Genomic DNA, 21,485 nt, shown 5'->3' on the forward strand with positions numbered 1-21,485 from the left:
CAGAAAAGCTGAGTATAAAACTATAGGGGGGTGATAGGAGAATAAAGGACTTGCAAATATTCCTCATAAAGAGTCTAGAAAATTTATATAGAAACTTTGAAGTTCAAATACAAATGTTAAGTGAAATATAAAAAGATAAACAGGAAAGAATACCTTTATCTAAACAAGGATAAACTGCTTACATTTAAATGTGGGGAAATAATACACATCCTCTCTCTGAATCTTATTATTATCAAGGGTCATAGAGGGAGTCCAATTACACAAGGTCTAGTAGTAATCAAGGTCTCTTGATCTTAAGAGAAAAAATTGAAAGAGGGAGAAGAAAGGAAAATTAAGGAAAACGTCACTAGAATATGCAAACATATATCTGCACAAACAAGGAAGAGGTTGGGGAAAAGCAGCTGACATGAAATTCTCTCATATGAACTGATTAAAGGAGAGAAGAATACGTACATACACATGGAGTTGGATGCAGAAATACATTTCATTCAACAAAGAAATAGGAGGGACAAGAAAGAAAGGTGAAGATAGGTTAAGGGAGGAGTTAGTTCTGGGTAAAACAAACTTATTAAGGTCATACAAAAATATTTATACTATTTTTTGAGATAGCAAAGAATGAGAATCTAAATTATTTGAGGAATGGTTAAACAAATATATAAATATACTTATATATAAATGTTTTGAGACATAATTATGCTAGAAAAAAAGAATGAATAAGGTAATATTAGAGAAATTTGAAAAAATTATGTGAAATGAGGCAGAGTGAAGTGAATAAAACTAAAAGAATAATTTATACAGTGACAGCAATAAAGCAAAGATTAAAATTCAAAAAGAATTAGCAACTCTGATCAGGGAAATGACCAGCAGAACAACGATAAGATTTGTTCCCCTCTTCCTAAAAGAGAAAGGAAGGACTCAGAAGCCAGAAAGAGTCATATTTTTTAAAATTTGTACAATTCAGGAATTTGCTTTGCTTGACTATCATACATATTTCTAAAAGGAATTGGAAAATGGACATTTGCCTGTGAGCAAGATAAGGCAGATTTTTTTGCTAATTGAAAATAAAATATAACTTAAAAGAAAAATGAAATTTTGAGAGAGTTCATATTACTAGAAAAATCTGCAAGTTTAAGTGTATAATGGCATGGTAGATAGTCAAATCCGGTGAGCCTTACATTTTACCATCAGATTGGATGATATTATTAGGGGTCTATAAGACTTAGAAGGCCTGAGAGACATTTGGAGACAGATGCTAAAGACTGATGATCCCTCTTCTAGAGAAAGGAATAGACTTGATAACTCTAAGTATTGTGAGCAAATAAGCAGTCTGGATGGATTCTGGGCAAACTATGACTGGAGGTAGAAGTGAACAACAGAAGATGAGTACAGCAGAAAGCAAGGGGAAGGAAATTTCCAATGATTGCTGCCTGGCCATCCCAGATGGGTTCTATGTGATTCTAGAACTATGGAAGTGGGACATTAATGGTATGGTAGTGCTTTGAACATTTGAAAGGAGGAAGATTTTGAAGGAAAAGTTAATAAACTTAGTTTTAGACAAAGTTGAATTTGAGATGTCTTTAGGATATCTAACTTTGAAATATCCAATATATAATTATGCAACCAAAGTTCAGGGACCAAATTGGAGATGGTTATTTGGATCTGGCAGACTAATAGAAATTTTTGTAGCAGATAATAGGGAGACATAAAAGGTTTTGAATGGAGGGATATATTCAGATCTGTGCATAAGGGAAATCTGTCTAATGTTAGTGTGAAGAATGAATTAGAAGGGAAAAGAATGGAGAAAGAAAGGCTATACTAACTAGGTCCTCCCATGTGTTAGTGCTGCCCCAGACTCACTTTTTTTTCTATCTTTAATTGTTGTGGGTATTTAGAGATCAATAGAATACCCCAAAGACTAATACCTAATTGAACTTTCTTAATGAACAAATGAAAATGAGCTTACATTCTACTGCTGTAAAACTTTCCCAGGCCCTGAAAGGCTAAACAACTAGCCTCATAACAAGAATAGGCAATACTTGAATAAGGTCTTCATTACTTCATAATTGGTCCTTTATCTATTAGTAAATAATAGCTAACAGTGTTTACTGTGTGTCAAACACTGCTAAGCACTTTATAAATATTATTTTATTTGATCTCCATGACCATTCTGGAAGGGAAGTGCTTTTATAGTATTTTATAGATGAAGTTACCTTGTCCAAGGACACAAAGATGGTATGAGGCTTGATTTGAACTTAGGTTTTCCTGAATCCAGCCCAAACACTGTGTCACCTTGCTGCTCCTACTATTCAATATTGCCCCTATATATAGATGGAATGATTAAAGTAATTCATGAAATTATAAAATTTGATTAAAGTCATGCTAATTATCAGAAACTCTGAAAAGTAAAATGAGCAATTTTATGTTAACAGGGGAATAATCTCATAATGCAGAGAAATAATTTCATATTCTGGGATTTCATTGTTATAGGGAACTCCTGGAATTGGAAACCCCTCTCCTAATGTAAATTGATAACTTTTCTGCAGATTATATAATCTTTTAGAGTTACCCAGAACATTGAGAGATTAAGTGATTTGCTCAGTATCATATGTGAGTAGTTCTTGAATCCAGATCTTTCTAGCCTTGAGACTAGTATTCTATCTACATGACTGCCTCACTTCAAATTCATAGATCTACCTTTTATGTGTACCTCTTGACTTTCTTACCTTGCTGCAATCTGAAGTGTGTCACCACTCCCTGAAAAAAAAGAAAAGGACAGAGTCACTTTGAGCCCCCATCATCAGGAATATCTGCCTACTTAAGAAGTGACTATTTCTCTGGGTAGAAGAATTATCTTTCTTCTTGATAATGAGGCATTTTTCTCAGGAGAAGCCTTATGTGGGATAGAAAATTATGTTATTTTTAAGATGTATTAATTTCTTTTTACATTTTAAGTTTCAAACTGTCTTCTTCCCTTCCCAACCTGTACTAGAAAAGGTCACCATTTCTCTGTGTCTCTCTGTATCTGTCTGTCTGTCTGTCTGTCTGTCTCTCTCTCTCTCTCACACACACACACACACACACACACTCTTCATAAATGCATACACACATATATAAGGTACATATGTACGTGTATGTGTAACCATATTGTACATACTTGTATTTATTAATTCTTTCTCTGGAGATGAATAGCATCTTCCTTCATAGATCCTTGTAGTTGATTTAAAAATTTATAATACTCAGAATTACTCAATATTCACAGTTGTTCTTAGAACAATAATCTTATTTCTATATACAATGCTCTCTTGGTTCTACTTATTTCATTCTTAATGATTAAGTGAAAGTTTTTCCATGTTTTTCTAAAAGAAACTAGCTCATCACAGTAATATATCACAATCATATACCACAAATTAGCCATTCCCCAACTGAAGGACATCCCCTCAGTTTCCAGTACTTTGTCACCATAAAGAGAGCTGCTACAAACATTTTAGAACATGTATGTTCTTTTCCTTTTACCATGATCAGTCAGCTTGGCTAACTAATCTAATAATAATTGGTCCAAAAATGATTATTGCTGGGCCAAAAATTCTTTGGGCACAATTCCAGATTGCTCTACAGAAAATGGTAATGTTTTGAACATAGATACAACTCTGAAAGTTAGTAGCATTGTGACTAAGATGCTTCAGAGAGTCTGGAACTTCCCAGCAATTTTATCTAAGAATTTTGAGAAGGCTCTGAAGATTGAAAATTCTAATCTGAGACAATCTAGGATTTCCTGAGCCATGAAAACTCTCCCACCATAGATATGCCAAGAGAGGTAGAAAAGCAAATGGCAGGAGCCCAGGTAACAAAGGTCAGTAGTAAAAGCAGGACCTGACCATTCAAGAATGTAGAAGATGGAGGCTAGTACAGTACAGAGTCCCAACTCAGACTTGAAATTGAAGATATGAGTAGATGGAAGACACTGAATTTTGTGAATAGACAGTGAATTCTATGAAGAATATTAGTTTATGAAATGCTCAAGAGGTAGCCATAGAAGGAGAAAATCCTAAAACCAAAAATAGAGCCTCAGAGAAAAAAAAATGCCTTAGCCACTCTTGTAAAGGGCAGAAACTATGAAAGGTGTACTTGAATCAGACAACTGAGAATTTAATTATATATTCAATGTGAGAAAATGACTCTATTAGCATATGTTTTGGATGAATGTTTGGTGCTTACTCAATGTTTGATGTTAAGATAATCTTAGGCAAGGATTAGAGGGTGGGGTGAGACATTCCAAAGTCACATTGCTGCAGGATGAGGAGCAGAGAGGTTGGTGACTTTGGACTCCAGAATCCAGGAGCCTCATGGCAATTTGTCTGTCTTCTTCACTTCTCCCCCTAAAAACCAAGGACTTTTACTTATCCTGACTTTAGCTGTTCCTGAGGCCTCCAGGGAGCTCAGACTTAACATTTTGGCACTCAACGTGAACTAAGGACCCTAATTTCACTGAAGAAGTCCTAGTGAGCAGGAAATAGGGTGAGTATTTTATTTTAATTTTTTTAATTATTATTCTTATGGCTTTTTATTTACAAGACATATACATGAGTAATTTTATAGCATTGACAATTGCCAAACCTTTTGATCCAATTTTTCCCCTTCTTCCCCCCACCCCCCTCTCAGATGGCAGGTTGACCAAGACATGTTAAATATGTTAAAATATAAATTAAATACAATATATGTACAAAAAGAATCAGACTTTGAAATAGTGTACAATTAGCCTATGAAAGAAATAAAAAATGGGTCAGAGCCAAGATGGCAGAGAAGATACACGCAATTTTGTGAGCTCCCTTCTTCCCTCATTACCAATTAGTTAAATCAGCCTCAAAAATAATGCTGGACTGATAGAAACCACAAGGACTGAAAGCACTACTTACCAGCTGAAGAGAATCTGGAGTTTCAAAGGTCGGTTCCCAGTTGAGGGGAAAAAAAAAAAAAAAAAAAAAAAAGGCCAGCACAGACAACCGCAACAATGTGCCGATCAAGCTGGGGAGAGCTCTGGGATCAGAGAAGCCAGTGAGATAGAGGAATCTGGCAAAGCTGTTAGCTCTTTTCTGGTTATAAAATAGCAGCTCAGAAGAGAAATCCAGCCACTTTAAAATATAAAGCCAGATACTAGAACCACCCCAATCTGGAAGTGACCTGACAGATCTCGGCACTGCAGGTGCAGCCAACTTCAGCTGTCAGGGGCTTCACCTTGGGGTAGTTAAGACCTTGAAAAGCGGGACATGGCCCAAGGCAACATATAATTCACATAGGGCCTGGCTTGGCTGGAGGCTGTGGAACTCAGGAGCGGAAGTCCCAGAGAAGCGGAACCTTTGAAATAGGGATTGCGGTTTCTGGGCAGACACTTCCAGTTTGAGCGCAGGGGCTTTTCACATCAGCTGCTGACATCCACGCCCCATGGGACACATTGGCTGGCCTTTGTGTCGCCTTTACTGTTCAGTCTTAAACCTCAGGGAAGTCTCTAGGACACACAGCCGGGTCCTTTCACTGGGCAACACTCATTGCATGCAGCCATACTAATCACCCCTGAGGCACTTCCAGGGAGGGGGAGGGGAACTCTCTCCCAGAGATATCTCTTAGCTCAGGCACAGGAGCCGCTGCATCCATCTTCTCTGGGAGGAAGCTGGTAAAGAAATAAATAATTTCTTATCACAAGAACTGACCCCAAAAGATTTTTTAAATATGAATAAAAAGCTAAAGAGAACCACTGATTCCTTCTACACAGAGAAAGAGCAGGTATCCAACCCCGAGGAAGTTAATAGCAGAGGGTCAGCAGATAACAGCCTAAAGGGGACCAATACCTGCCCCCCATCACATAACTCTCTCCTAGAAGAGACTATTAAAAAGTTAAGAGAGTTTGAAGGAAAATGGGGAAAGGAAAGAGAAGCTATAATAGAGAATAACAACATCCTGAAATTTGAGTTGGAAAAAATAAAGAATTCACAGGAGATTCAGGGAAACAAAATTTGTGAATTAGAAAAGGTTAAAAAAATCACAGGAAAGTAGGATTTCTGAATTGGAAAAGATAAAAATTCTCAAGAAAGTAGGATTTCTGAATTGGAAAAAGAAAATAATTCTCTAAAAAAAATTTAGGGAAATGGAAAAAAATCAATAGAGCAAAATAATTCATTTAAAAACTCAATTGGGCATATACAAAAAGAACCAAAAAATGTGAATGAAGAAAATAACTCATTAAAAATCAGGATGGAATAAATAGAAATGAATGATTCATTGAGATCCCAAGAATCAGTCAAACAAAACAAAAACAAAAAATGAAAAACTGGAGAATAACGTCAAATACTTACTGGGAAAATCTATAGACCTGGAAAATAGATCTAGGAGAGATAATCTGAGTATCATTGGACTTCCCAAAAACTATGACCAAAAAAAGAGCCTAGATTCTATTTTACAGGAAATCATCAAAGAGAACTGTCCAGAGATAATAGAAACAGAAGGGAAAATAGGCATCAAAAGAATTCATCGAACACCTTCTGAAAAAGACCCTAAAAAAATAACTCCACGGAATATTGTGGCTAAGCTGCAGAATTACCACACAAAGGAAAGAATATTGCAAGCAGCTAGAAAAAAGCAATTCAAATATCAAGGGGCCACAATAAGGGTCACTCAAGATGTGGCTGCCTCCACATTTAAAGATCGAAGAGCCTGGAACCTGATATTCTGAAAGGCAAAAGATCAAGGATTGCAACCAAAAATAAACTACCCAGCTAAATTTAGCATTTTCTTCCATTCAATGAAACAGAGGAATTCTATTTGTTTCTAAGAAAAAAAACAGACTTAAACAAAAAATTTGATCTATATGCACAAGACTGAAGAGAAACAGAAAAAGGTAAACAGAACTCTTGAGAACTGTATCTCTGTTGTGGATATATAGAAAGTCTACATGGATAATTTCATTTTACTGATATAAAAAGGGGGGGGAGTAGTAAAGGGAAGGGGGTAGTATCAGAAAAAGGGGAAGGAGTGATAAAAAGAGGGAAACTACATCCCAGGAAGAGGCATACAAAATACACCATATCTGAGGGAATTTAGAGAGGGGGAGAAACATTGTGTGAATCTTACTCTCATCAGAAGAGGCTCAAATAGTAAATAATTAACATATTTGTTTTTCAGAGAATTCTCTCTCACCTCATTAAAAGGGGGGAGAGGAAAAGGGAAAAGGAAAAGGGAATAAGGGAAGGGACTTGGAAGGAGGGGGGAGGGATACTAAAAAAAGGGAGGGCTGCGCATCACAAGTGGGGTCTAGAAATTAAATATTGGGGAAAGGGTTCAGAGGGGTCAAGGGAAAAAGCATAATCTGGGGATAATATGATGGCAGGAAATACAGAATTAGTAATTTTAACTGTAAATGTGAATGGGATGAATGCTCCCATCAAACGGAGACGGATAGCAGACTGGATCAAAAATCAGAACCCTACAATATGTTGTTTACAGGAAACATACTTAAAGCAGGGAGATACATATAGAGTAAAAGTAAAAGGTTGGATCAGGATCTATTATGCTTCAGGTAAAGCCAAAAAAGCAGGGGGTAGCCATCCTTATCTCAGATCAAGCAAAAGCAGAAGTTGATCTAATTGAGAGATAAGGAAGGAAACTATATCCTGCTAAAAGGTAGCATAAACAATGAAGCCATATCGATACTAAACATATATGTACCAAGTGGTATAGCATCTAACTTTCTAAAGGAAAAGTTAAGAGAGTTGCAAGAAGAAATAGACAGTAAAACTATAATAGTGGGAGATCTCAACCTTGCACTCTCATATTTAGACAAATCAAACCACAAAACAAATAAGAAAGAAATTTAAAAAGTAAATAGAACATTAGAAAATCTATGTATGATAGACCTTTGGAGAAAACTGAATGGCAATAGAAAGGAATATACTTTCTTCTCAGCAGTTCATGGATCCTATACAAAAATTGACCATATATTAGGACATAAAGATCTCAAAATTAAATGTAAGAAGGCAGAAATAATAAATGCCTTCTTCTCAGATCACAATGCAACAAAAGCTACATTCAGTAAGAAGTAGGGGTAAATAGACCAAAAAGTAATTGGAAACTGAATAATCTCATCTTAAAGAATGACTGGGTGAAAGAGCAAATTATAGAAACAATTAATAATTTCACCCAAGATAATGACAATGATGAGACATCATACCAAAATCTGTGGGATGCAGCTAAAGTGGTAATAAAGAGAAATTTTATATCTTTAGAGGCTTATTTGAACAAAATAGAGAAAGAGAAGATTAACGAATTTGGCCTACAACTTAAAAAGCTAGAAAAAGACCAAATTAAAACCCCCCAACCAAAAATCAAACTTGAAATACAAAAATTAAAAGGAGAAATCAATAATATTGAAAGTAAAAAAACTATTGAATTAATAAATAAAACCAAGAGTTGGTTTTATGAAAAAGCCAATAAAATAGATAAACCTTTGGTAAATCTGATCAGAAAAAGGAAAGAGGAAAATCAAATTGGTGGTCTTACAAATGAAAAGGGGGATCTTTCCACCAATGAAGAGGAAATTAGAGAAATAATAAGGAGTTACTTTGCCCAACTTTATGCCAATAAATTTGATAACTTAAGTGAAATGGATGACTTTCTCCAAAAATATAGGCTTCCTAGATTAACAGAGAAGGAGATAAATTGCTTAAATAGTCCCATTTCAGAAAAAGAAATAGAACAAGCTATTAATCAACTCCCCAGGAAAAAATCCCCAGAACCAGATGGATGTACATATGAATTCTACCAAACATTTAAAGAACAATTAGCCCCAATGTTATATAAACTATTTGAAAAAATAGGGGATGAAGGAGTCCTACCAAACTCCTTTTATGACACAGACATGGTACTGATACCTAAACCAGGTCGATCGAAAACTGAGAAAGAAAATTATAGACCAATTTCCTTAGTGAATATTGATGCTAAAATCTTAAATAAGATATTACCAAAAAGACTTCAGAAAATCATCCCCAGGATAATACACTATGATCAAGTAGGATTTATACCAGGAATGCAGGGCTGGTTTAATATTAGGAAAACTATTAGTATAATTTACCATATTAATAATCAAATTAATAAAAACCATATGATCATCTCAATAGATGTAGAAAAAGCATTTGATAAAATCCAACATCCATTCCTACTAAAAACATTGAGAGTATAGGAATAAATGGACTATTCCTCAGAATAATCAGGAGCATATATTTACTACCATCAGTAAGCATAATATGCAACAGAAATAAACTGGAACCTTTTCCAGTAAGATCAGGAGTGAAACAAGGTTGCCCACTATCACCATTACTATTATTCAATATAGTACTAGAAACGCTAGCCTCGGCAATAAGAACCGAGAAAGAGATTCAAGCAATGAGAGTAGGAAATGAGGTAATCAAACTATCACTCTTTGCAGATGACATGATGGTATACTTAAAGAACCCCAAAGACTCTGCTAAAAAGCTATCAGAAATAATTCAGAATTTTAGCAAAGTTGCAAGATACAAAATAAATCCACATAAATCCTCAACATTTTTATATATCACCAACAAAAGGCAACAGCAAGAGATACAAAGAGAAATTCCATTCCAAACAAATGTAGAATGTATAAAATATTTGGGAATCCATCTACCAAAGAATAGTCAGGAATTATATGAGAAAAATTACAAAACACTTGCCACAAAAATAAAGTCAGATTTAAATAATTGGAAAGACATTCAGTGCTCTTGGATAGGCTGAGCGAATATAGTAAAGATGACAATACTCCCCAAACTAATCTATTTATTTAGTGCTATACCAATCAGACTCCCAAAAAACTATTTTAATGACCTAGAAAAAAATAACAACAAAATTCATATGGAAGAATAAAAGGTCGAGAATTGCAAGGGAACTAATGAAAAAAAAGTCAGATGAAGGTGGTCTAGATGTACCTGATCTAAAGCTATATTATATAGCAGCATTCACCAAAACCATTTGGTATTGGCTAAGAAGTAGACCAGTCGATCAGTGGAACAGATTAGATACAAAGGACAAAAAAGGGTACATCTATAGCAATCTAGTCTTTGACAAATCCAAAGATACCAACATTAGAGATAAAAATTCATTATTTGGAAAAAACTGTTGGGAAAACTGGAAATTAGTATGGCAGAAATTAGATATGGATCCACACTTAACACCATATACCAAGATAAGATCAAAATGGGTCCATGATTTAGGCTTAAAGAATGAGATCATAAAAATATTAGAGGAACAGAGAATAGTCTACCTCTCAGACCTGTGGAGGAGGAAGGAATTTATGACCAGAGGAGAACTAGAGATCATTATTGATCACAAAATAGAAGATTTTGATTACATTAAATTAAAAAGTTTCTGTACAAACAATACTAATGCAAACAAGATTAGAAGAGAAGTAACAAATTGGGAAAATATTTTTACAGTTAAAGGTTCTGATAAAGGTCTCATTTCCAAAATATATAGAGAACTGACCCTAATCTATAAGAAATTCTCCAATTGATCAATGGTCAAAGGATATGAACAGACAATTCTCAGATGATGAAATTGAAACTATATCCACTCATATGAAAGAGTGTTCCAAATCACTACTGATCAGAGAAATGCAAATTAAGACAACTCTGAGATACCACTACACACCTGTCAGATTGGCTAAGATGACAGGAACAAATAACGATGAATGTTGGAGGGGCTGTGGGAAAACTGGGACACTGATACATTGTTGGTGGAGTTGTGAAAGAATCCAACCATTCTGGAGAGCAATTTGGAACTATGCCCAAAAAGTTATCAAACTATGCATACCCTTTGATCCAGCATTGCTGCTATTGGGCTTATATCCCAAAGAAATACTGAGGAAGGGAAAGGGACCTGTATGTGCCAAAATGTTTGTGGCAGCTCTTTTTGTAGTGGCTAGAAACTGGAAGATGAATGGATGTCCATCAATTGGAGAATGGTTGGGTAAATTATGGTATATGAAGGTTATGGAATATTATTGCTCTGTAAGAAATGACCAGCAGGAGGAATACAGAAAGACTTGGAGAGACTTGCATGAACTGATGCACTCAGAAATGAGCATAACCAGAAGTTCGCTGTACACTTCAGTGTTGTATGAAGATATATTCTGATTGAAGTGGATATCTTCAACATAAAGAAGATCCAACTCACTTCCAGTTGATCAATGATGGACAGAAACAACTACACCCAGAGAAGGAATACTGGGAAGTGAATGTAAATTGTTAGCATTACTGTCTATCTACCCAGGTTACTTATACCTTCGGAATCCAATACTTAATGTGCAACAAAAAAAATGGTATTTACACACATATATTGTATTTAGGTTATATTGTAACCTAATATATGTAATATATGTAAAAATGAATACAAGGGATAATGTTATAAAAAATTTACTCATGCATATATACTGTCAAAAAAATTTTATAAATAAAATTAAAGAAAAGAAAAGAAACAAAAAGAAATAAAAAATGTAGGCGGACAAAAATAGAGGGATTGGGAATTCTATGTAGTGGTTCATAGTCAACTCCCAGAGTTCTTTTGCTGGGTGTAGCTGGTTCAGTTCATTACTGCTCTATTGGTTCATCTCATTGCTGAAGAGGGTTCATGCCCATCAGAATTGATCATCATATAGTATTGTTGTTAAACTATATAATGATCTCCTTCCTGGTCCTGCTCATTTGACTCAGCATCAGTTCATGTAAGTCTCTCAGGTCTCTCTGAAATCATCCTGTTGGTCATTTATTACAGAACAATAATATTCCATAATATTCATATACCACAATTTATTCAGCCATTCTCCAACTGATGGGCATCCATTCAGTTTCCAGTTTCTGGCCATTACAAAGAGGGCTACCACAAACATTCTTGCACATACAGGTCCCTTTATAGGGTGAGTATTTTAAAAGATAAACAGGGAACTTTGTTAAAAGCTAAATTAGTACCTCTCATGTTCTAGCTGAAATGGGGCAGATATTAGAAATAGATTCTCTTCTACCCCCACCCCAACCCCACCCCGAGGGAGATCAAAGGGTTTGATTGTAACTTGGGAGCAGATTGATGGACTCATGGATACATTAGGACGCATGTCCCCTTGGTTCTTCAAGCAAGAAGAAATAGAGGCAGATAATTGGAAACTAGGAGGAAATTAACTATGTGAATATTACAATGATAAAGGTCCTGATTCAATTTCTAAGGAAACATTCTATATGTATAACTTAATACGATTGGACTTAAAGAATTTTGCAAGTTCTAGAAAAAAGAAAAGTTTAAGAACAGCCAGGTGAGGAATTGTGAGGAGAAAGAGGAAGAGAAAGGAGAGATTAATGGAAATATCTCCAGAGTGTATGGGGAGTTAAGTGAACTTGAAGGGCCTGGTGATTCTCACTCTCACAGTCCAGCTTCAACTCTGCCTATACTGAGCAGGCTGTTGACCTCTCCCATCAACTTCACCTTCCTGGGTAGAGGGAGGAGGAGGAGTGGGAAGGGCAGAGTGATACCACCAGCACCTCCCCCCCCCCAGCAATCACCCCCTCCTATGACTCAATTACAAAAGGCACTACTACTTAAAGCCACAGAGGAAGGACAGAATACAGCTGATATGAGAATAGAAATGTATCCTGTGATTGAACATATTAACTCTTCAGGTCAAGAAAGTAAAAGATATACTCCTTTTGATATAGAAATCCTCAAAGACCTGAAAAAAGCTTGCACTCTCTATGGGCTATATCAGCTTATGTTAAGATGTTATTACAGAATTTGGCTTATGAAATTTTAACCCCTAGTGACTGGATATCTATAGCAAGGACATGCTTAGAATCTGGACAAAACTTGTGGCTTTCTGAATATAGTGAGCTCTGTGGGATACAAGCCCAACAAAATAGTCATAGTGGAGTTAACATACCAATCACCTATGACCAACTAACTGGTAGAGGTCCTTATGCAGACACTTCAGTACAGATTAATTACCCCATAGCAGCATATGAGCAAATTGCTGCTGCTGCTATCAAAGCATGGGCTTTTCTCTCTGGTAAAAACGACAAGGGTGAGGCCTTCACAAAAAAAGCACAAGGGTCAAATGAACCCTTTGCTGATTTTGTGGGACGTTTGCAGACAGCTGTCATAGGAACTGTTGGTGAAAATGCAGCCACAGAAAGTATGATAAGGCAACTTGCTAAAGAAAATGCTAATGAGGTTTGCAGAAGACTTATACTAGGACTACACAAGGATGCTCCTTTAGAGGAAATCATAAGACACTGTGCCACAGTGGGCACAAATACCTTTTATAGCCAGGTGATGATGCAGACTTCCCAAGATCCGAACATGGGAAGACAGGGTCCCTTTTACCAAGGGACTTCCAGAGAGACTCTTCAATGCTTTCAATGTGGTAAAGTAGGACATCTGAAAGTTCAATGTTGGCAGTCGAGTGAGAAAGCAGGGTGGGAGAACAAGACCCAATACCCCATGTCCAAATGTAACAGAGGCTTCCATTGAGCATCAGAACATAGACTGGATCAGGGAAATGGGATGAGGGGCCCAGTGCCCAAGGCAAAAAATACTTGGGGCATAATGGCAGTGGAAGCTACACCAAGAGTAGTCTTTAGAAGTTCAGTACTCAGACATGACCAATCAGCCAGGGAGCAACCTGATGGGAGAAAGAGATTACAATTGGGGAGAATATAGTTGTATGCAGCTGGGACAACTGAGATACCCCCCTGGAGAGGTGAAACCTGTTCCTCTCCAGTTTATGGATCCCTTGCCTCCAGGCACAATAGGCTTGACCATTTCACCTCCTGAGAGTATTTAAAAACAGTGTCCATACATACACTAATGTGGGAAACTGGGAAATGTGTAGCTAATATCCCAGTCACTAATACAGGTAGACAATGTGTGATTTATCAATCAGGAGAAGTAGTAGCATCAGGTTTACTGATACAGATTCTGAGTAGGCAATCTGGTGATAGTTGCCCAGATTCTGACTCCAAGCAACAGAATCCAGGAATATTCCAGATTGCAGCTATTACAGGTGACTATCCTATGCTCACTATCTATATAAATGGCATGCTATTAGAAGGATTAGTAGACACAGGTGCAGATTGTACATCATTAGAGGTACCAACTGGCCCAGTCACTGGCCAAAGAGTAAGGCAGAAACCTACATGTGTGGCATAGGAGGATCAATAGCAGCTGAAGTTAGTGCTACCCCTTTGAGAAGGACATTTGAAGGCAAAACAGAGTTTTTAATCCCTTTTTTAGTTGAAAAAATCCTCATCAATCTACAGAGAAGAGACATTTCACAACAATTAGGTTTACAAATGAGTACTTTGGTTTTTTTTAGGCTGGGCTGCTGCTGAAGGCTTGCCATCACTTTCACCTGTCCTGTTCAATGGAAAACTGATACACCAGTGTGGATAGAACAGTAGCCCTTAGCTAGCAATAAAATTCAGGCCTTATTAGATATAGTACAGGAGCAATTTGACCAAGGACACTTACAACCTTCTCTAAGTCCTTGGAATTTCCCTGCATTTGTTGTAAGAAAGAAATATGGAAAATGGAGGATGCTGACTGATTTAAGAAAAGTAAATGAACAGATGGAAAATATGGGAACTCTTCATCCTGGACTTCCATCTCCTGCTCAATTGCCTAAAGAATGGCCTCTCTGGATTATAGACATTAAGGATTGTTTCTATTCTATCCCTCTAGATAAGGAAGATATGAAAAGATTTGCTTTTTTCAATGCCCAGTGTTAACTTAGCTGAGCCTTAAAAAAGATATGAGTTGACAGTTTTGCCACAGGAAATGAAAAACAGCCCTACTATGTGTCAAATGTATGTTGCTGCTGCTTACTTCAGTAGGAAAAGCATTTTCAAAAGTAATGTTATCACATTAAATGGATGAAATATTGGGATGTGCACCTGAGGAACAAATGTTAGATGCATGTCTACAAAATACCATAGAAACACTAAGGAACTACAAATTGCATATAGCTATAGAAAAAAATTAAAAGACATGCTCCTTTTCAATATTTAGGACATGAAATATGCCCTAGGGTGCTTACAGTACAAAATCGTTCCTTAAGAACAGAGAGGCTAAACATCTTAAATGACTTTCAGAAATTGATAGGAGCTATCCTATGGATGCATCCAGCATTAGGCTTGACTACTATCAATTGCAACCATTATATGGCATTTTAAGGGGAGACAATGCTTTAAACTCACCACGCCAACTTACAAAAGAAGCTCAAGAGGCTTTGAGAGAAGTTGAACTGGCTTTATTCAATGTGGTTGAAAGAGTCACTCAAAAATCCTTGGAAATAATCAGTTTTTGCTACAAGAGGCTCCCATAGCAGTCCTTCATCAAAGAAACAGTGTGATAGAGTGGGTGAACCTCCCAGCACAACCAGAACAAAGCCTTACTCCTTACCCAGTGCTTGTGGCTAGAATTTTATTAAAGGCCATTAAGTGAGCAGTACAATTATCTGGGATAAGACCTGACAAGATATGCATCTTTTATACATTAGCACAAATTAATGTATGCTGTGAAACCATCCCAGAGTGGCAAATTTTATTGGCCACAGCTCCAAATTTTACACACAGGTCTCTATTAAAGATAACCAGACTATTACATAATTGGCAAGAGATTCTTGAAAAAAAGGTTTCTAAAATTCCTCTCAAAGGACATCTTTACAGATGCATCCAAACATAATATTTGTGCTGTATAATCTCATGACTAAACTATAAAGAGTCAGAACTCCTTTTCAATCCACTCAGGAGAATGAATTATATGCAATCATTCTAGTTCTTACTTATTATCCAGGAGATATAAATATCTGATTAGGCGTATTCAGTAGGTGTGGTACAAAGAATTGGCACAGTCCAAATGAAATTTGTAGCTTCCAATATATATCAGCTCTTTAAGGAACATCAGGAACAAGTGAAAAAGCATCCAGGTAAGATTTATATCTTGCATGTGCACTCTCATAGTGGACTTCCAGGTCCTATTTTTGATGGCAATTCAACAGTAGATAGCCTTCTAACCATGTTGGCCAATACTCCTTTATTCAGGAAGCCCAAGAATCTCATTCTAAATATCATCAGGCTGAGTAAACTTTACATTTACAATTTGGAATAATAAGAGAGAAAGCTAGGAGCATAGTAAAAAGCCTGTACAGCTTGCCTTCCTTTCCATGCTCCTATACTCTCTCCAGGTAAGAACCCTCGTGGTTTGAGACCCAATGAAGTTTGGCAAATGGATGTGACCCATTATAAATCTTGTAGTTGTTTTGTCTTTTATCCATATTGTAGTAGACACCTTTTCAGGATTCACTTGCAATACTAATAGCAAAAGAGACAGCCCAAGTGGTCACTGAATTCCTTATACAAGCTTTTGCACTTATGGGTGTGCCACAAGCAAAAAAACAAAACAAAACAAAACAAAACAAAACAAAACCGATAATGGACCTGAATATTCTTTTAAACATTTTGTACACTTTTGTGCACAATATTAGATTTTACACAATTCTGGCATAACCTTTAATCCTCAAGGACAGGCAATAGCAGAAAGGAGAAACAGAGACATCAAGACACTCCTCCAAAAACAAAAGAAAGGGGGAGTCACAGGTAACCCTAGAGAACTTCTAAATTTAGCTCTTTCTATAATTAACTTCTTGATTTTTGACAAAGATGCAGTGGCTCCAGCAGACAGCTTTTATAACCCACCAGAAGGGCAGTGTCCAGTGAGAGCAGCTCCACTATCTTTAGATAATCACCAGATGATGTAGAGAAATCCAGAAAGTGGTGAATGGAAGGGACCAGGATAGGTTAACTGCTTGGGGAAGAGGATTTGCTTGTATCTCTACAGATGGAGAAGGAATCAGATGGGTGCCAACAAACCGTATTCGCCTTGTCCATCAGAGAGAGATGGAGCAGACCCTTGAAACGAAGGAGATTGGGTGGTTCTGTTGCTGATTGTGTCCACCACTGAAAGAGCATGGAAGTTATTGCAATCAAACATTGTTAATGAGACTGATGCAAGACTTAAAACCCTCAAGAATCATTGGAATCCCTGAGACATGATAAAACTGTTAGGACTTGAAAACCCTCAGAAATCATTGGATTCTCTGAGACATGAAGTAATGGACAATAGATTGGTTTTGGACTATCTGTTGACTACTGAAGGAGGCATATGTGTGATTGTTATTTACATACTCTCCTAGGACTTCTGGAAATCTTTTACAACACCATGTTGATTCATATTGTTTCTTATATCACTACTTGCATGTACAATTCATATTTGTACCACATTAAGTCTGCACCAGCTGTGGGGAGAGTCATCACTGCTAGCCTGTGCTTTATTGCTATGTGCTTGTGTAATACCTCCCATGCTGATGGGTTTGTGTATACCTGTTTCTAGTAAGACTCTTCAGCCCAGAAACCAGCTAACAATATCTGATTTGACTCCCCATTCCCTTTGGTGTTTTTCATTTCTCTTCCTGAGAAGTCAGGGAGGTGTGATCACCTCCTTTTTAGTATTTTCACCTCCTTTCCTGAGAAGTCAAGGAGGGCATGATCACCTCCTTTTTGGGGTTCTCACCTCCCTGAGAAGTCAGGGGTGGTGTGACCACCTATGTTCTAAAACAAAAGAAAGTGGGAGATGTAAAGGGCTAAAACTCCAAAAAGGTGTGCTTGAATCAGACAAAGGAGAACTTAAGGCTAATTACCCATTCAATGTAAGACAATGACTCTGTTAGCATATATTTTGGATAAATGGCTCTTCTCATTGTTTAATGCTTATTTAATTTTTGATGTTGAGATAATCGTAGGCAAGGATTAGAGGGTGGGGTGAGACAGGCCAGAGTTGCTTTGCTGCAGGATGAGGAATAGAGAGGTTGGTGACTTTGGACTCAAGAATCCAGGAGCCTTGTGGCAGTTTGTCTGTCTCCTTCATTTCTCCCCCTAAAGACCAAGGACTTTAATTTATCCTGACTCTGGCTGATCCTGAGGACTCCAGGGAGCTAGCCTAGACTTAACACACCATGACTACTATTAAGGAGAAATGAAGCAAGAGGGGGAAAAAAAAAGTGAAAGTGAGATAAGAAAACTTGAAGAAAAAAATTGAAAGATGATTAAATACCTTAAAGTAGAAGGTAGAAAAGCTTACTCAAAAATGGATTCCCTAAAATTCAGAATGAGGATGTATTTTGGCACACAACTCAATCTATGAGACAACTAGAAATATTGGAACAAATTATTACAACAAAAAGAGTGGAAAAAGTGAAAAAAGTATCTCATATCAAAAACAACTGATCTGGAAAATACATCAAGGAGAGATAATTTAAGATTCATCAGACTTTCTGAAAACCATTAAAAAAATCAAAGATCTGGTTATCGTATTTCAAACCATAAGTGAAAACTTCTAAGATCTAAAAGAATCAGAGGGCAAACTCAAAATGACAAGAGTTCAATTGGCTGCCTCCTGAAAGAAATCCTAAAAAGACAAATCCCAGTAGTGCCATGCCAAAAACTCACCCAATTTACACTCAATTCCTCAGTTTAGGTATTGAGAGCACAGAAATTTATTCTTTGGAATTTGTTTACATACAGTTTATTCCTCTGATTAATTCAACCACATGTTCAGGTGACACCCGAAACATATGTTGGAAAAATTGGGAAAAGAGAGAATCCCACAAACCTCCTTCTATGATATTGATATGCTCTTTAAAACTAAACCAGAGAGAGACAAAGCAGAAAAAAGAAAGTGTAAGCTAATATCCCTAATGTATATGTACACAAAATTATTTTATAAAATATCATATATTCAAAAGATTAAGTGGCATATACATACATATATGTACTAGGAAAGGAACATTGGTTCAAACTTAGGAAAATGACAAATATAATCTTTCTAATCTTAATGCTAGTGCTTTATTTCTGTTGATAATCTATAATTTAACCTACATGTGCATACATACACACATATATTTTACAGTTTGTATGTTGTTATTTACATGTTGTCTCCCCCATTAGATGGTAAGCTTTTTGCGGAATGGAACCATCTTTTGCTTTTCTTTTTATCCTTAGCACTTTATCCTTAGTATAGAACCTGACACAAAGTAGGTACTTACTAAATGTTTATTGATTAAGCCTTGTAGAAGAATATTTTTTGAAACCTCTTTTTTAGTTTCTCTGGAAAATGAATGGGTGCCCATCAATTGGAGAATGGTTGGGTAAATTATGGTATATGAATGTTATAGAATATTATTACTCTGTAAGAAATGACCAGCAGGATGAATACAGAGAGGTTTAGACTTACATGAACTGATGCTGGCTGAGTGAAATGAGCAGGACCAGGAGATCATTATACACTTCAACAACGATACTGTATGAAGATGTATTCTAATGGAAGTGGATATCTTCAACATAGAGATGATCTAATTCAGTTCCAGTTGATCAATGATGGACAGAAACAGCTACACCCAGAGAAGGAACACTGGGAATTGAGTGTAAACTGTTTGCACTATTGTCATTCTACCCAGGTTACTTTTACCTTCGGAATCCAATTCTTAACGTGCAACAAGAAATTTGGTTTTACACACATATATTGTATCTAAGATATACAGTAACATATTTAACATATATGGGATTGCCTGTCATCTAGGGGAGGGAGTAGAGAGAGGGAAGGGAAAATTTGGAAAAGAAATGAATACAAGGGATAATGTTGTGAAAAAAAATCACTATCAAAATACTGTCAAAAATACTGTCAAAATTATAATTATAAAATTAATTTTAAAAATTTTTTTAAAAAGAAACCTCATTTTTTAGTTTCTTTGTTTCATCTATGAGAAACCATTTCCCTTTTGGGGACTTTCCCTTTATAATCCTCCTCTTCAAGAAATTCCAACATGAAGTGATAAGAATAGGATAAAAAAGTAAGGATTTTTACCTTTTTCTGTGTCACTCTGTAGCCCAGAAGAACAGCCAGGAATCACAGGAAAAAGTATACATTTGGAGTATGGGACAGCCCTCACAATCCCTCGTGACGTCATCTTCCCAATAATTGTATGCATTGGTAGGAACAATGACAATTCTAAGTGTGATTCTGTTTGGATAGAGATTTCTTCCTCCTTGCTTTTCTGGGCTTCTTCTTTGAGGTCCTGAGTTCTAATAGGTGAAGGCAAACAGGGCATATTATAAAGGACCTTTCTAAATTCAGAACTAAGAATTAGACTTTTCTCCCATTAAATATTTATCATAGTAGATCCTCCATCCATTAGTGGCCCACTCCCCTACTCTACTGCAATACTTTTTTTCATAACTCTTGATGAGACAGCTCCTTACAATGATTGGTTGGTCATTCTTGGCACTCAAAAACAAAAAATGACATCATGATGTTGGAGTCAAGGTACAATGTAGTGTGTTTGATTGTGGGTATTCAGAAGGCTCCACTACAGATCAGGCACAAATAGTCCACTTTTGACATTTGGGATGGAAAAGTCTCTAGATTTGTGCATCTCACATTTCTATTAACATAGCAATTCTGCTTTGCTCTTAGAGCATAGTGCCTTCTTTGATGTAAGCATGACAATGATTAGTAATGCAATAGAAAACTATAGATTATATATGTATAGGATCACAGATATAGGACCAGAAGTATCCACAGAAGCCATCTGATCAGATCACTTTAGAGGGGGAAAAACTGAGATCCAGTGAAGCTAAATGATGTAATCAAGATGAAATGAGTAGCAGGAGTTGAACCAAGAACTTCAGAGCTCTTATCACTGAACCATACTGCTCAATTAAAGAACTAAAAAGTCTTGAGAGATAATAGAATTAGGTTCTAATTTTACAGATGAGGAAAATGAGGTTTAGAAAGAGGAAGTTTTTTCCCCAAGGTCATCAAGTAAGTTAGTACCAAACGTAGAACCTAACTTTTCTGACTTAAGTCCTGGAATGATTTCTTTTGGAAACTGTTTTCAAAGTCTTTCTTTACTTTGAAAGTATGGAATACTACATATTGTGTAAGACTCAGTTGATATATTGGTGAATTTTAGGAAATTGCTCTCTTCTCTGCCCCTTTTCTTCTCTCTGTTTTTAGTCTATTATGAGAGATAGCTCTAAGTAGGAGATGGAGAAGGAAATATTTGAAAATTAAAGTAATCCTGAAACAAAAGGTATGAATAAAGACTTTAATTCCCTAACAAGACTTATTTCTTTATTTATGTTAAGTTCTAAAATTAGCCTACTTACAACTGTGAAGGACTTAAGAACTGATCTATTTAATGGCTAAACAATTCCAGTTTCCAATATTCATGTTACTCATCTATCAGAGAGGCAATGGATTCAGGATGCAGGATCAGATAGAAATAGAAAAAAAATATATATATAGATATATGCATATGCACAGGCACA

At 36.3% G+C, this 21,485-nt stretch overlaps 1 protein-coding gene and 1 long non-coding RNA gene across 4 annotated transcripts in view; one reads left to right on the plus strand and one right to left on the minus strand.

Annotated features, from left to right (window-relative positions):
• Positions 1-21,485, minus strand: part of LOC141566828 (uncharacterized) — a 98,238-nt gene that overhangs the window by 63,289 nt on the left and 13,464 nt on the right. For both annotated transcript variants that reach the window (XM_074311935.1, XM_074311934.1), the window contains 2 exons: positions 20,020-20,237; positions 2,724-2,754 (listed from right to left, as the gene is read on the minus strand). In XM_074311935.1, coding sequence (XP_074168036.1) covers positions 2,724-2,754; positions 20,020-20,237 — 249 coding nt within the window. The remainder of the gene's footprint in view (positions 1-2,723; positions 2,755-20,019; positions 20,238-21,485) is intronic.
• Positions 3,763-20,173, plus strand: LOC141566831 (uncharacterized). Of its 2 annotated transcripts, none has more exons than XR_012489394.1 (3): positions 3,763-3,850; positions 4,389-4,515; positions 20,042-20,173. It is a non-coding gene; the product is annotated as an uncharacterized LOC141566831 (long non-coding RNA). The 2 variants fall into 2 exon arrangements; XR_012489395.1 differs by having other exon boundaries at positions 4,413-4,515.

This window comes from Sminthopsis crassicaudata, chromosome 4 (assembly GCF_048593235.1).
Source record: "Sminthopsis crassicaudata isolate SCR6 chromosome 4, ASM4859323v1, whole genome shotgun sequence".
Taxonomy (NCBI): Eukaryota; Metazoa; Chordata; class Mammalia; order Dasyuromorphia; family Dasyuridae; genus Sminthopsis; species Sminthopsis crassicaudata.